At 38.8% G+C, this 13,809-nt stretch overlaps 1 protein-coding gene across 1 annotated transcript in view; it reads right to left on the reverse strand.

Annotated features, from left to right (window-relative positions):
- Window positions 1-13,809, reverse strand: part of trappc14 (trafficking protein particle complex subunit 14) — a 36,952-nt gene that overhangs the window by 1,683 nt on the left and 21,460 nt on the right. Inside the window, 5 exon segments of the mRNA XM_056284286.1 lie at window positions 8,883-8,997; window positions 10,465-10,543; window positions 10,822-10,929; window positions 11,804-12,011; window positions 13,592-13,674. Coding sequence (XP_056140261.1) covers window positions 8,883-8,997; window positions 10,465-10,543; window positions 10,822-10,929; window positions 11,804-12,011; window positions 13,592-13,674 — 593 coding nt within the window.

Genomic DNA, 13,809 nt, shown 5'->3' on the forward strand with positions numbered 1-13,809 from the left:
ACTACATTCGAGTAGGTGTAGTGGTAGCAGTGGTGCTTATTGTCTCCACTGTTTTGCTTACCAGACTCAAGAAGACAGCTAGAGAAAACAACAGATAACATGGCTTTGGCCTGAGCTGGATGGATGAGACAGATACTGAGAAAAAAAAAACTTAATTCAAGTTAGTTGGTGTTCAAGGATTCTTCTGATTCAGAGACCTGGGGAAAATAAGTTCTGGCACTATCTGACTCTCTGAAGCAAAGAGGAAACGCTTGGTGACCATTTAAACTGTTTAGCTTCCTGTCAACAAGAAAACCACCCACTCCTCCTCAAACTGTTTCCATTCCCATGGATCAAGGGTCAACGGACCCCAAAGAAAGCTGCTCTGGCCTCCTCTTCATCACGGTGACAGAAGCTAGAGCTGTGGTAACAGTGGTGCTTTTCCTCACCTTGGCCCTGCTCATCACATACAGGAGGAACCTGGAACATCCCAAAGCACCAACTGATAAGCTTACAGTGAATGAACTGGTCCCTCGGTGTTTCAAACAATGATCAATGTTATGTTTATTTACTTTATTACCAGCTTTTTATTTTATAAAAATATGTATCATACGTCTCTGCCAGACCAAGATCATAGTCTGTGTGAACTGTGTTGTTGCAGAGGAAATATGTCCTGTTCATAATAGTCTTTTCCTCATCTTAGAGAAAAACAGCGGGTATTATTTGGGATCACTGAATCCTGAACTGTGTTTCCTAAACCAAACCTTAGTTGAAAATATTAACATTTGTTTTTAGATCTTGCTGTTACCTCACCTTTGTGTGCTTCAAAAATCAATCAATCAATCAATCAATCAATCAATCAATCAATCAATCAATCAATCAAGTTGCATTTTATAAAGCACCTTTCTAGCTGCAACAGCCACTCAAAGCGGTTTACAATTAATTTACACGCAAACAGGTAATCTTCTGCTTTTCTCAGCTCAGCCAGCGTCTGTTTGGTTTCCCCGACTGGAAACTTCAGACTGAAGAGGTCACTTAGATGAGTGATGAACTGTTTCTCTCAATAAAGGTGTCCAGATAAACTGATTCAACCTTCTATAATTTCACCCATTGTTACAAGGTTAAAGTATTTCCTTCAATACCTTTGTCATAGTTGTAGTACTCCAGTATGGACTAGGCTTTCGAGTCCACATTTTGACGTTTTCTGATGCTGTAAAAGGTTTGTTCCCATCGCTAATGGTTGTAAAGATTGGAGTAAAACATCCATATTTCCAATACCATCGGTTGAGGGTGACACAAAATGCATAAAGACAATAAAGCCTTATTCACCTCGCCACCACATGGAAGTGCCATAATCTCCAATGTTAACACACTGCTCTAAAAATAAAATTTCAAGAGTAGGATTAATCGCAGTCACAGCTAGAAATCATCTCAGTAGCTATAATAAAAAATTTCCCATGGCTGAGCTGTTTTCTTGCTGTTGTTTTATGAATGACAGTCAATCACCTTGACTCATTTTATATCATGAAAACCATGACGGTTAAATGCGTTTGATGTCTTTTAATAAAGGCTCTGAAATTATGATGGCCTGATCTGTCATTTCATGTCAGATTTGGTCTCTTTTGTGAGAGGGTCTGTCTAGGAGGCTGCACATCCACAGACTGACAGGCAAAACATTTTTATCAGGTAGATTGTTTAGCTTGAGCACTGCATATCAAACAATTTTTTTTCTATATTTCCCGTCCAATTGACTTGGACGCTACGCAAAAGTCCTATAATGGCAGGAAAAACACAGGTTTTTATGTATTTCCCTTCTCCCAGTAGGTGAAAAAAGGGGTCGTTTGTCACCAAGTTGGAAACCAAGGGGAGATACACCTGGTGGGGATCTGCACTCAAAAATAAAATACCATCCTCAAAAGTGCTGCAATTTTTTATTTCAGAGTTCTTTGCTAAGTTTAAAACTTGAAATGTATGATCTGAAAATATGTTGGTATTTCCCAAGGGTGGTAAAAATTGATTGCTCTGGTGACACATTCAACAAAAGCAAGACCTCATCACATGGTCACCTTGAGAGAGAATATCGATATTTTCTTTTTTTTCTAGGGTACAGCAAGCATTAGGAACAACCCACCCAATTTGCCTACGTCACAAGAGGGCATCAAAGAAACCAGCATGAAATAATACTGCATTGCCAACACAAGTGTAGTCCAGTGCAAAGTCCAATATTGACATGAGGCGAGTAGAAAGGTGACATGCCAGCGTTAGCCAGCTAAACTCACCGGGTAGGCTTGTGAGAAGCTGGGGTGAGGTGTTCTACTACAACACTGTGCCACCTTCAGCCAAGCCCACATCACCATCACTGTCCTCTACATCGAAACTGTTATTTATCCATTTTCTAAATATGGGTGGACGCAGACAGGCTAAAAATGAGAACTTAATTACTCGTTAAAAACTGAAATCAATGTCTTATAAAAGGCTTCCGTTTTTTGTAAAGCTGAATTTAGATTTCAAATGAATTATGTTTTCATTCTCAGCTCTGTCTCTCTACATTCATTACTGGTGATACATGGGAGAGTTTGGCCAGACATTGAGTTCAATACTGCAAAATCTGACCACAACCTCTCCTCTGCCTGCATTTACTGTCGATGTTAAAACTAAAATCATCCTGTCTTTCTTACATAAAGAACACAAGGAATAGAATGAGGAAGTGGTAAATAGGGAACAAATACAATCACAAGGGTAGTGCAGTTTCACAACTGTTATGTTTGAGAAGGAAAGGGAATCGAGAGCACAGAATGGCTGATTTCGGATGGACTTACCAGTCATTATTTCAATTTGCTTTCTTTCAGTTAGTTGGAATTAGTGCTGAACGAACTAGTCTGTACAAAAGAGTTGGGGATAATGTCACTCTTCCATCTACTGATGCAATTCCTGGTTATCCACGTTGTTCTTCAACTACATGGAACTACAGCAGAGGCAGATCAGAAACTGATGAGATAGTTGGCCTTGGTAAGTTTAAAGAGATTCTGGATCCATTCAAGAGATCAAGAATGAGTTTGGAGTCTGACTGCTCTCTGACTGTTCAGAGTGTTGAAGCTGGAGATGCTGGTCTCTACAACTATCAACAGTGGACATCAACTGGAACAAAAGCTGGAGAAAATCATGTTTATCTGACTGTTCTTTCAGTACATGTATCTGAACAAGGGAATGCTGGGCAACTCCTTTTAAAGTGCACCATGTCTGATTATGATGGAAAATGTCAAGATATGACACTGAGCTGGATGGATGAGACGGATGCTGGAAAACAAAATAACGTAAAACAGTACAGATGTTTCAGCAATCTCATCATTGAGAAACCCATGAAAAATACTGTGTTTAAGTGTCAGATGACTGTCAGCGGCAAAGTGGAAACATTTGTTGACGTTACTGTAAAAGGAACAACACCTCAGAAAGAGAGAGGTTTAACCACAAGTAGAAGAGTCCCAGGCACAGACAAACCAATGACTACCACAGCTTCAGAAACTTTGTTAAACCACAAACACATCATATTTGGTGTAGTTGCAGCAGCGGGAGCAGTGGCATTGTTCCTCTTCGCATTTTTGATTATCAGATGCAAAAAGGCAGCTAGAGACCACCAACCCACAACAGATGAAGTGGCTCTGGCCTTGGACAAAAATGCTGACCCTGTGATGAACCAATCAGGTCTTCCATCTACTAGCAAGGACTCTGATGGTGGTCTCACCTATGCCTTTATCAGCCATTCCAACAGGAGAAAGGTTCCCTCTGAAGGATGGTCAAAGGATAGCAACTGTTCTGATGTGGCTGATAGAGTTACCTATGCCACCGTGAAACACTTGCCTGCTGCCTCTGGAAGAAATCATGCCAATTACAGCAACGTCTATGCCACAGTCAAAAAGCCAGAGATGTAAGGACATTTACCCACATTTAACCTCTGACAGAGCGCTGTGATAGTCAAATATGTTGTCCTGTAAAAGAAAGGTCAAAGATTCAACAGCTACAGCACCAACATGTCCTGCCAAAATGCCATTAAGAAAGCCAAAGGACTTATTATGACTTATTATGCTCATTGGACATTAGTTAACTGGATTTTATGATGTCTAGTATAACTTTAAGCAGGTCAGTAATTTTTTTTTTCAACCTAGTACAGTGGTCTTTTTCATCTCAAAATTCACATGCAACTTTAACTACATAGCTGCCCATTCTCAATTCAGCGTTGAGCATCCACAATGATAGATCACAGACAAACTGATAGTCCATAGGCATACTTTGCAGTTATATGGCCTGTCACTTGTGTTTCTCAGTTCATACCATGTAATTTAAGGTTCATGCTTACATAAGATGGTAAAACTGAGCATGTTGTACATGCTTTAATTATACTTTACAGCTACAGTTGTACATCTGGTACATTTGTTAAACTGAGTGAATGATAATGCGGTTAGTATGAGCAAAAGGAAGTCCTCAGCATGTGCTCATCCTCTGTTGTCACATCACTTTCTTTTGTGGATGTTGCAGGTTTTTAGGTTTGTTTTTTTTTCATTGTTTCTGTGTCATTTGGGGTTTGTGTTTGTATCTCTTTTACCATTTAACCATTTTCTCCTGATTTTCATTTTATGCCTGTTACTTTATGGATTACACTTTTCCTTCTTATGAGTTATCACTAGCTGGGCATAGTGGCCAACATCTGGGTTGAAACAAGGGTTGGGGACTTCTCCTATACAGTAATATAACCACTGTAAACTGGATTCAGATATCTTTATGAATTTACAAAACATCATGACCCAGATCCGTGTACTTCTTTATGTTTCTGCTTTTTGTTTATGTACTGTATTTGAGTACCATGGGGCCTCTAAGAGAGCTGTATTTTAAGTTTTTATCTGCTATGTTCTGTACAACATCCTTTGGCTGTGGAAAAAAGTCCTACTTGTTAATTAACTGTCAAAAGTAATATATCTATCTATCTAATCTAATACTTGTTTCATCTGATTCTGTGCTATGATTTGACCCTCTCCAGGGTTGAATACAACCACAAATAAATACACATGAAGGAAACTAATCTTAACTCTGCAGTCACAGCAAGCCACTGTCGACTTGAACAACTGCTAAATGTATGATATGTGAAGTGTGTCATCAACAAATCAAATCAAATCCATCAGTTAAAATGTAAAAGTTGAAAACCTTCACTTGGAAAAGGAAGTGAACAGGAAGGAAGAGATGAATCAGTCAACCTTCAGTTCTGCCCCTACAGTGCTACAGTGTGCAACAGCCTCTCCCTCTACATCAGGACAGCTACCACACTGGCTGATTTTGAATCAAAACTTAAAAACTCACCTTTTACCCTCTCTCCGTAAAATTATCTCCAGGTATTTTGTCATTTATGTTGTTTTAAAATTTAATTTGGTATTTGCTGTGTTTTTTTGGTTTGTTGTAGCTTTACAACCAACCCTCTGTTGTCAGATTCTTTTGTTGCTTTCTTCTCTTTTTTGGATGATGTGCTATGGCATTTTTACACCGTGAAATGTCCTTGACCTGTGGAAATGTGCTATAGAAGAATTACTGAATGTATTATGCTATGATAACACCACAGTGTATCGCTGTACTATGCCAATTTCTGGACTTTTTTCCTGTTGCTTTTTAATGACTCCCTTGTAAGTCGCTTTGGATAAAAGCTTCTGCCAAATGATTACATGTAAATGTATTATTACAATGTATACAGTAAATATAAAATGGTAAGTGGACAGCATTTCATATAGTGCTTTTCTCCCTGCAACAGCCACCAATTTACAATCAATGAATGACTCACACATACACTCATACACCGATGGTGGTGTCAACCATGCAAGGCAACAGCCAGCTCAGCAGTTTGGGGTTAGGTGTCTTGCTCAGGGACACTTCGACTTTTTTGCGAGAAGGAGCTGAGGATTGAACTGACCAACCCTTCGGTTACCAGATGACCTGCTCTACCTCCAAGCCACTGCCTCAGTAGAGCACATTATCATCATAGTAATCATAATGGTACTAGTAGCAGAGGTGGACAAAGTACACAACTCCATTACTTGAGTCAAAGTATAAATACTTCTGGTCAAATATTACTCCAATACAAGTGAAAGTTGTTCTGTCAAAATTTTATTTGAGTTAAAGTACTGGAGTACTTGCTTTTAAAAATACTTAAGTATTCAAAAGTACATTTTCTTTTTAATGTCAACGCATTGTTTTATTGTTGCCACAATGCATTTGCAGAACCTAATAACTGAAACAACCTACTGAATGCACTGACTGGATTGTAGAACCTGTAGAATAAAAAACTTGTAGAATATGCTACAAAGCTAAAATTAAACCGTTCATATAAAAATCACCTCCAGCAGTTATTGCGAATGCTACTTTGCAGTCCATGGTGAAACGGTAGTGTCTCAAGCAAGATCACATTGCTTATAGGAAAATAAATTCCCCCCAAAACATATTTTTCAGTGGGAATGCACCCGATTTGTGGGTTCACACATATATTGGGCAATATATTAATAGGCCTGCCTTTAAGAAAATAAAACATACAACTCTATGATGAATATAGCAAAGACGATGTAAATATAACACACAAACACACACACACACACACATACATATATATATACACACACACACACATACACACACACACACACATATACATATATATGATGTAAATATAACATATATATCAATATATTTATTTATCTATACATACACACACACACACACACACACACACACACACACACACACACACACACACACACACACACACACACACACATATACACTACCGTTCAAAAGTTTGGGATCACCCAAACAATTTTGTGTTTTCCATGAAAAGTCACACTTATTCACCACCATATGTTGTGAAATGAATAGAAAATAGAGTCAAGACATTGACAAGGTTAGAAATAATGATTTGTATTTGAAATAAGATTTTTTTTACATCAAACTTTGCTTTCGTCAAAGAATCCTCCATTTGCAGCAATTACAGCATTGCAGACCTTTGGCATTCTAGCTGTTAATTTGTTGAGGTAATCTGGAGAAATTGCACCCCACGCTTCCAGAAGCAGCTCCCACAAGTTGGATTGGTTGGATGGGCACTTCTTTGAGCAGATTGAGTTTCTGGAGCATCACATTTGTGGGGTCAATTAAACGCTCAAAATGGCCAGAAAAAGAGAACTTTCCTCTGAAACTCGACAGTCTATTCTTGTTCTTAGAAATGAAGGCTATTCCATGCGAGAAATTGCTAAGAAATTGAAGATTTCCTACACCGGTGTGTACTACTCCCTCCAGAGGACAGCACAAACAGGCTCTAACCAGAGTAGAAAAAGAAGTGGGAGGCCGCGTTGCACAACTGAGCAAGAAGATAAGTACATTAGAGTCTCTAGTTTGAGAAACAGACGCCTCACAGGTCCCCAACTGGCATCTTCATTAAATAGTACCTGTTAGAGCCTGTTTGTGCTGTCCTCTGAAGGGAGTAGTACACACCGGTGTAGGAAATCTTCAATTTCTTAGCAATTTCTCGCATGGAATAGCCTTCATTTCTAAGAACAAGAATAGACTGTCGAGTTTCAGATGAAAGTTCTCTTTTTCTGGCCATTTTGAGCGTTTAATTGACCCCACAAATGTGATGCTCCAGAAACTCAATCTGCTCAAAGAAGTGCCCATCCAACCAATCCAACTTGTGGGAGCTGCTTCTGGAAGCGTGGGGTGCAATTTCTCCAGATTACCTCAACAAATTAACAGCTAGAATGCCAAAGGTCTGCAATGCTGTAATTGCTGCAAATGGAGGATTCTTTGACGAAAGCAAAGTTTGATGTAAAAAAAATCTTATTTCAAATACAAATCATTATTTCTAACCTTGTCAATGTCTTGACTCTATTTTCTATTCATTTCACAACATATGGTGGTGAATAAGTGTGACTTTTCATGGAAAACACAAAATTGTTTGGGTGAAACTTTTGAACGGTAGTGTATATATATATATATATATATATATATATATATATATATATATATATATATATATATATATATATATATTATATTTATTTATTAGCATATGGCTTTTTTTTTAGAAAATTAATGCATCTCATGCCAATACATTTGTAGCCCACTTCCTCAAAACTACATTGGCAATGCCCACAAGCTGGCCGAAGCCAGCGACAGCGACACAGCGACTTGCCGACATACAGTGATAAAGTCGCAGGGTAAAGGGAGCCTTAATAGAAATGTAGTGGGGTCAAAAGGACAATATTTGTCTTTCAAATGTAGTGGAGTAAAAGTCATATTTCCAAAAAAAGTAATACTCAAGTGAAGTACAGATACTCAAAAAATGTACTTAAGTACAGTACTCAAGTAACTGTACTTCGTTACTGTCCACCCCTGACTCGTAGTGATAAGTGTATAGATTGTACCACTAGTGAAATGAAAATAGTAGATAAAATATCAACAGACCAGTGCAAATGTGCTTCCCTTTCTCTTGGCTTTTGGGAAATTATTTTTTAATGTGTTTAATTGTAACCGTTTCTGTTGTTTCTCCTGTATGTCTGAAGGAGAAACCAAACATTTTGTTCATATGAGTAAAATTACTTGGTGCTCAATAAACTTAAATTTCTCTTAAACAACACTGGACCAGACTAAATAGCCTGTGCAAAACCAATATGAATAACACCTGACTTATCTAAAACCAGACTAAATTTGGCAACTTAATTGACACAACTACAAAATGACCACATTTTCGCTAAACTAGATGTAACTATACTAGTCTAGCATGAACAAAACTAGATCAAAACTGTAATAATTGTCTTTACTAAAAAAGACATCAGTTTCAGACCACTAAAAAAGGAGGTACAGCATTACTGCCGACTGACCTCATGATGTGGGAGCGAGACGGCTGTTGGTGGGAGAAAGACTGGGACCGGCCCAGGCTGGCCTGGTGTCGGTCCAACAGGTCCCGGACTGCTGGGCTTGATGGGCTATTCTTCCCTGGAGGACATGAGGGGAAGGAGGGATAGAGAATAAAGGGATGACCACATTTTGTTTTATTTCACATAAATTAATTTTGAAATCAGTTCCACTCAAAAATACTTTGTTGTCATTCTGTTTTACCAAAGTCTAAAGTGAAACACTAAAAAGAGTTTGAGGGTTTAGGGATTCAAGTGTGGAAAAAGCAAGACACTGACAATGCCAAAGGTGGGGGTTCCATTCCCTGGGTTTTTAAATAGTTAGCACAAGGCACTAACGCTGCAAGGTTTAGCATTTTTATTTTTGGTTAAGCTAAATGGGTTGAGCATGGCACAAACACTGCTCCGTTCCCTGTGTATAGCATGGCAGTAACTCGCGCTGCAGTAACATGCTGTTGATAAAAGCCTCTGCAAAAATTTGTGGATGATTATGTATAAAGTGTATCTTTGAGGATGAACTAGGTGGACATCACTATCACTGAAAACTGATTATTCTGCTTGTGGGAAAAAATGTAATTCAAAAAATTCAGATTAGTTAAAACCACATTAGGTAAGATTAATTCACTTTAGTTTGGATTCATGTCATCAAATCTGGTCAACTTCTGTTTAGTTTGGTGTAGTTGAAGTTACAAGTGACCTAACATGAAGCAAAGTCATTACAACACAGTCATAAATTGTATAAAAGGTAGTTAACGTTTCTTTTTCACCAAACGGAAAGCATGTCATCATTTTCATGATCAATTGTGGGTATCTGGATCCATTTGCACTTCAGTTTAATGGGAAAATGCATATACGTATAGGCACAAAAACACCGCCTCTAACTGCATCCAACCCTATTATTTGACTATTTTGCTTTAGATCATGTCATAATTATGTATTTCTTTATATATTGAGATATGTTCTGGTAGTTGAAGTTGCAAGGAAAAAACTGTAAGCAATACCTAACTTAGCAGAATTTAGCATGACCATTTCTGAGCATTCACAACACAAATGTCCCTTTGCACTCTTAGCTCCACCGCTGTCCTCCTACGTACCTATGCCCTGATTGCTTGAGACAATATCAATTGCTGATATTATTTTATTTTCAAACAAATATGGAATCAGAAGCATGAAGAGGGGGGAAAACCACTTAATATGTAGTAAGTGGTTAAAAATTGTAGAGTTCGTTGCCAGACAATTAACAAGCATGATCAGATCCAGGTTTGAGAGGAAAGAACCATTTGTCAGAAAGTGGTGTTGCAACATGGCTGTTAGGATTTATTTCAAACATTTTGTGAGTCATTAAAACATGAAGTGGCTGTGGCATGTGCCATGTCTTATTACAGCCTTCAATATGTTTTCAGGGTAGAGCAATTGGTAAATACATCAAAAAGTCCAACTGAATTTGCCACTGACAAAAACAACAAAAAAAATGGATCTGTGAGTCAACTTAGAGGTCTATTAGCATTAAAAACTATAAAATAAAAAGAGGCCTGTGGCATATTCTTACGTGAGAGAGGGCGCGCATCTGGAGGAGGGTTTGACACTGATGCTGTGAACTGGAGCTTCAACTTCATATGTTGACTCAACTAGATATGGAAAGAGCAGGAATTACAGGACATAGAGAAATAAGAGAAGAGAAGAGAAGAGAAGAGAAGAGAAGAGAAGAGAAGAGAAGAGAAGAGAAGAGAAGAGAAGAGAAGAGAAGAGAAGAGAAGAGAAGAGAAACAAAGATTAGAGAAGACTTGAAGTAAAGAGGAAAATTAGACACAGAAGAGGAGTACATGAAAAGATGCCGAGAGCGAAAAATTTCTGAACATGCAGGGTGGATCTCACAGCCTAAGGTATTTGGAAGTGCATGGGTCACCTCATACAGCCCCGGTTTGAGGATTTGAAAGGTCACGGTGAAGGAGAGGGTGCTGCCTTTACGACAGTGACCCAGGTTGCAGAGAGGGGTGTGACACACTACTGCCCCCTGTGTTGCATCATCGCTCTGGCCCCTGCCTGGGATAAAACAAAAGAGGAATTCAAAGACAACATGAAATGACATTCAGAGCATGTCTTTCCTCCATAATGTGGCAAATTTAAAAAAAAAGAAGGCTATTATGGCAGGACAAAATGTATAGAAGGATGTGATTTGATCCTTCCGGATTTGATTGGATCATGCAAAGCATTTTATATTATTATTGGTTTGAATGTTGCATGCCTGCCCGCTCGAACTCGGTGATGCAATCAGAAAAACTTGGCTGTTTAAAGGAAGTTAAGCTGATGTCAAATAAGTGAATACATATTTTCGTGATTTTTCTTTTTGCATAACCTGTTTAAAAGGCGCATAATCTGACTGGGAAAATGAGCTAACAAGGTAAAAAAGTCAATTGTCATTCATGGTCTTAAAAGGTCTAAAAAGAGAGTATCACTCATTTCTTGACTTATTTATTTGTTTCCTGCTGCAGTAGTGCAGTATAGATAGGGTGTTATGTGTACATAGGTTTATATATTTTGTTCTTATTTCTATTTCTCATTTTAGCTTTTATTTCTATCTGTTTTTCTTGTTTCTATTTGTTTCTATTTTATTGTTATCTTGTATCTTGTTAGTTTTTAGTTTTTTCTTTACTAGAGTGTGAGTGTCCGTAATAGGACCCAATTTCCCCTCGGGGATGAATAAAGTATTCTGATTCTGATTCTGATTTCCTACAAATTTTGTTGGTACGATTTGTGGAAAAAAGGTGGAATTTAGAGAATTAATTAGGGGATATTACAAAGACAGAAATTTCACACAAGAACACAGACACCTTTCACCAACTACACTAAAGTAAGAGTAAACACACACAACACATGCACTCACAAACACATGCACAAAGTCTTTCTTTCTCTCTCTCACACAAATATATTCAGTGTTGGGTACCCTCTGGTGTCCAGACCAGCCGGACAGCCAGGAAATCCTGCAGATTGTTAAGTAGGACGTATCTGACCCGGAAGTGCTCTTTGACTTCGGCTGTGCTGGGGCAGCTGGCGGTCATCACGAACCGCGGCTGGTCCAGACGGATACTGGGCAATCTGGAAGAGGGAAGAGGGCAAGGAGACAATGGAAGAAGAAGAGAAGAATGGAAGGATATGCAATGTTAAATTCAAATTTCTAACTGGGATAAAAAGAGTTTGTCTTAAATCATCTAAAACAGGGGCATCCGGGTAGTGTAGCAGTCTATTCCATTGCCTACCAACATCGCCAGATCAAATCCCTGTGTTACCTCCGGCTTGGTCAGGCATCTCTACAGACACAATTGGTTGTGTCTGCAGGTGGGAAGCCGGATGTGGGTGTGTGTCCTGGTTGTTGCACTGGCGCCTCCTCTGGTCGGTTGGGGCGCCTGTTCGGGGGGAAGGGGGAACTGGGGGGGATAGCATGATTGTCCCATGCACTACGTCCCCCAGGTGAAACTCCTCACTGTCAGGTGAAAAGAAGCGGCTGGCGACTCCACATGTATTGGAGGAGGCATGTGGTAGTCTGCAGCCCTCCCCGGATTGGCAGAGGGGGTGGAGCAGTGACCAGGGCTGCTCAGAAGAGTAGGTTAATTGGCCTGATACAATTGGGGAGAAAAAGGGGGGAAAAAAATCTAAAACACAATTTTTCTTAATTTTTCTTATCTTTTTCAGTTTTCACATCATAACTCATTTTGCCTTGTCTTTTAAAGTACAACCAGATAATATCTAAACATAAAAATGTTGGGTTTAGCATAATGAACAGCATCCATTATGCATCATCCTCAATATATGTTGTCTCGCTATCTTTATAAGTGATCTGCCTGTTGCGTGTATAACAGTTCTATGCTTTATTTCCAGTTAGATGTTGACTACATTTCACAGTGGTGTTTTGTAGTAACATCTGTAGATGATGTTAGCCATTAGCCATCCCAGCATCTACTAATTCAATATGAGGTTTCTGATAGAAAAGATTTCTGAACACTTATAGAGCTAGTATCTATATGCATATAATGTGGTGATCCTGTAATATCAGGTTTCTAAAATTTCTTATTTGCAATTTTCTGCTACTGCAAAGTGAAATCATTGAGGGTTTTTTCTAAAATACAGTATTTTCAATTTTGCCCACTCAACACCTAGTATCTGTCCTAGAAGAAGGATCTCATCTTTCCATGCTCTTCCCTAGATTTCTCCCATTTCTTTCCTAAGAGGTTTTTCCTGTTGAGGTTTTACTCATTTGAATCAGGGGTCAAAAGGAAGGCATTTTATTTGTTGTATCTATGTGTTTACACCATGGGCATGTAAAGCCCATTGAGACACCAAATTTGATTGGGGTTCTACATAAAAAACCTGGCATATTGCTATAGCAGGACAAAAACTGCATGTAAAAAGATAAGCTTTTAAAAAGGCAAGACAAAAGGCCTTTTTGTAATAGTGTTTCAGAGATTATCCCAAGAGCACTTCAACAGAACACATGAGTTTTGGAGGAATAAAACCTGTGCTACTCCTGCTGTCGCTCTCATCACCAGACTAAATTACAGATTTTTAAATAGGGAACACCCACAATGGCAAATGTTCATTCACCAGTTAAATCCATTAACTAAAAAAAGTAATGGATGGACCACAATTTAAAGTGCCACTGTGTATCATTAGAAACTTGCCTGTAGTGTGTGTAGATGCAGCTGGTGAAAGGCATCTTGGGAGTTGACCACTGAAGCACAGCAACCAGGGGAACCTCCAGTCCCTGTTAACAGGACAGAGTCACATAGACATGCTTCCAGCCTGTAATGTAGTGGAGGGTATGAGTTCGGGCAGTGGCTCTCAATTCAGTCCTCAGTGACCCTGAGAACTGGTGATTTTTTTTATGATGCCAGGAAGG

Source organism: Lampris incognitus, chromosome 8 (genome assembly GCF_029633865.1).
Source record: "Lampris incognitus isolate fLamInc1 chromosome 8, fLamInc1.hap2, whole genome shotgun sequence".
NCBI classification, from domain to species: Eukaryota; Metazoa; Chordata; class Actinopteri; order Lampriformes; family Lampridae; genus Lampris; species Lampris incognitus.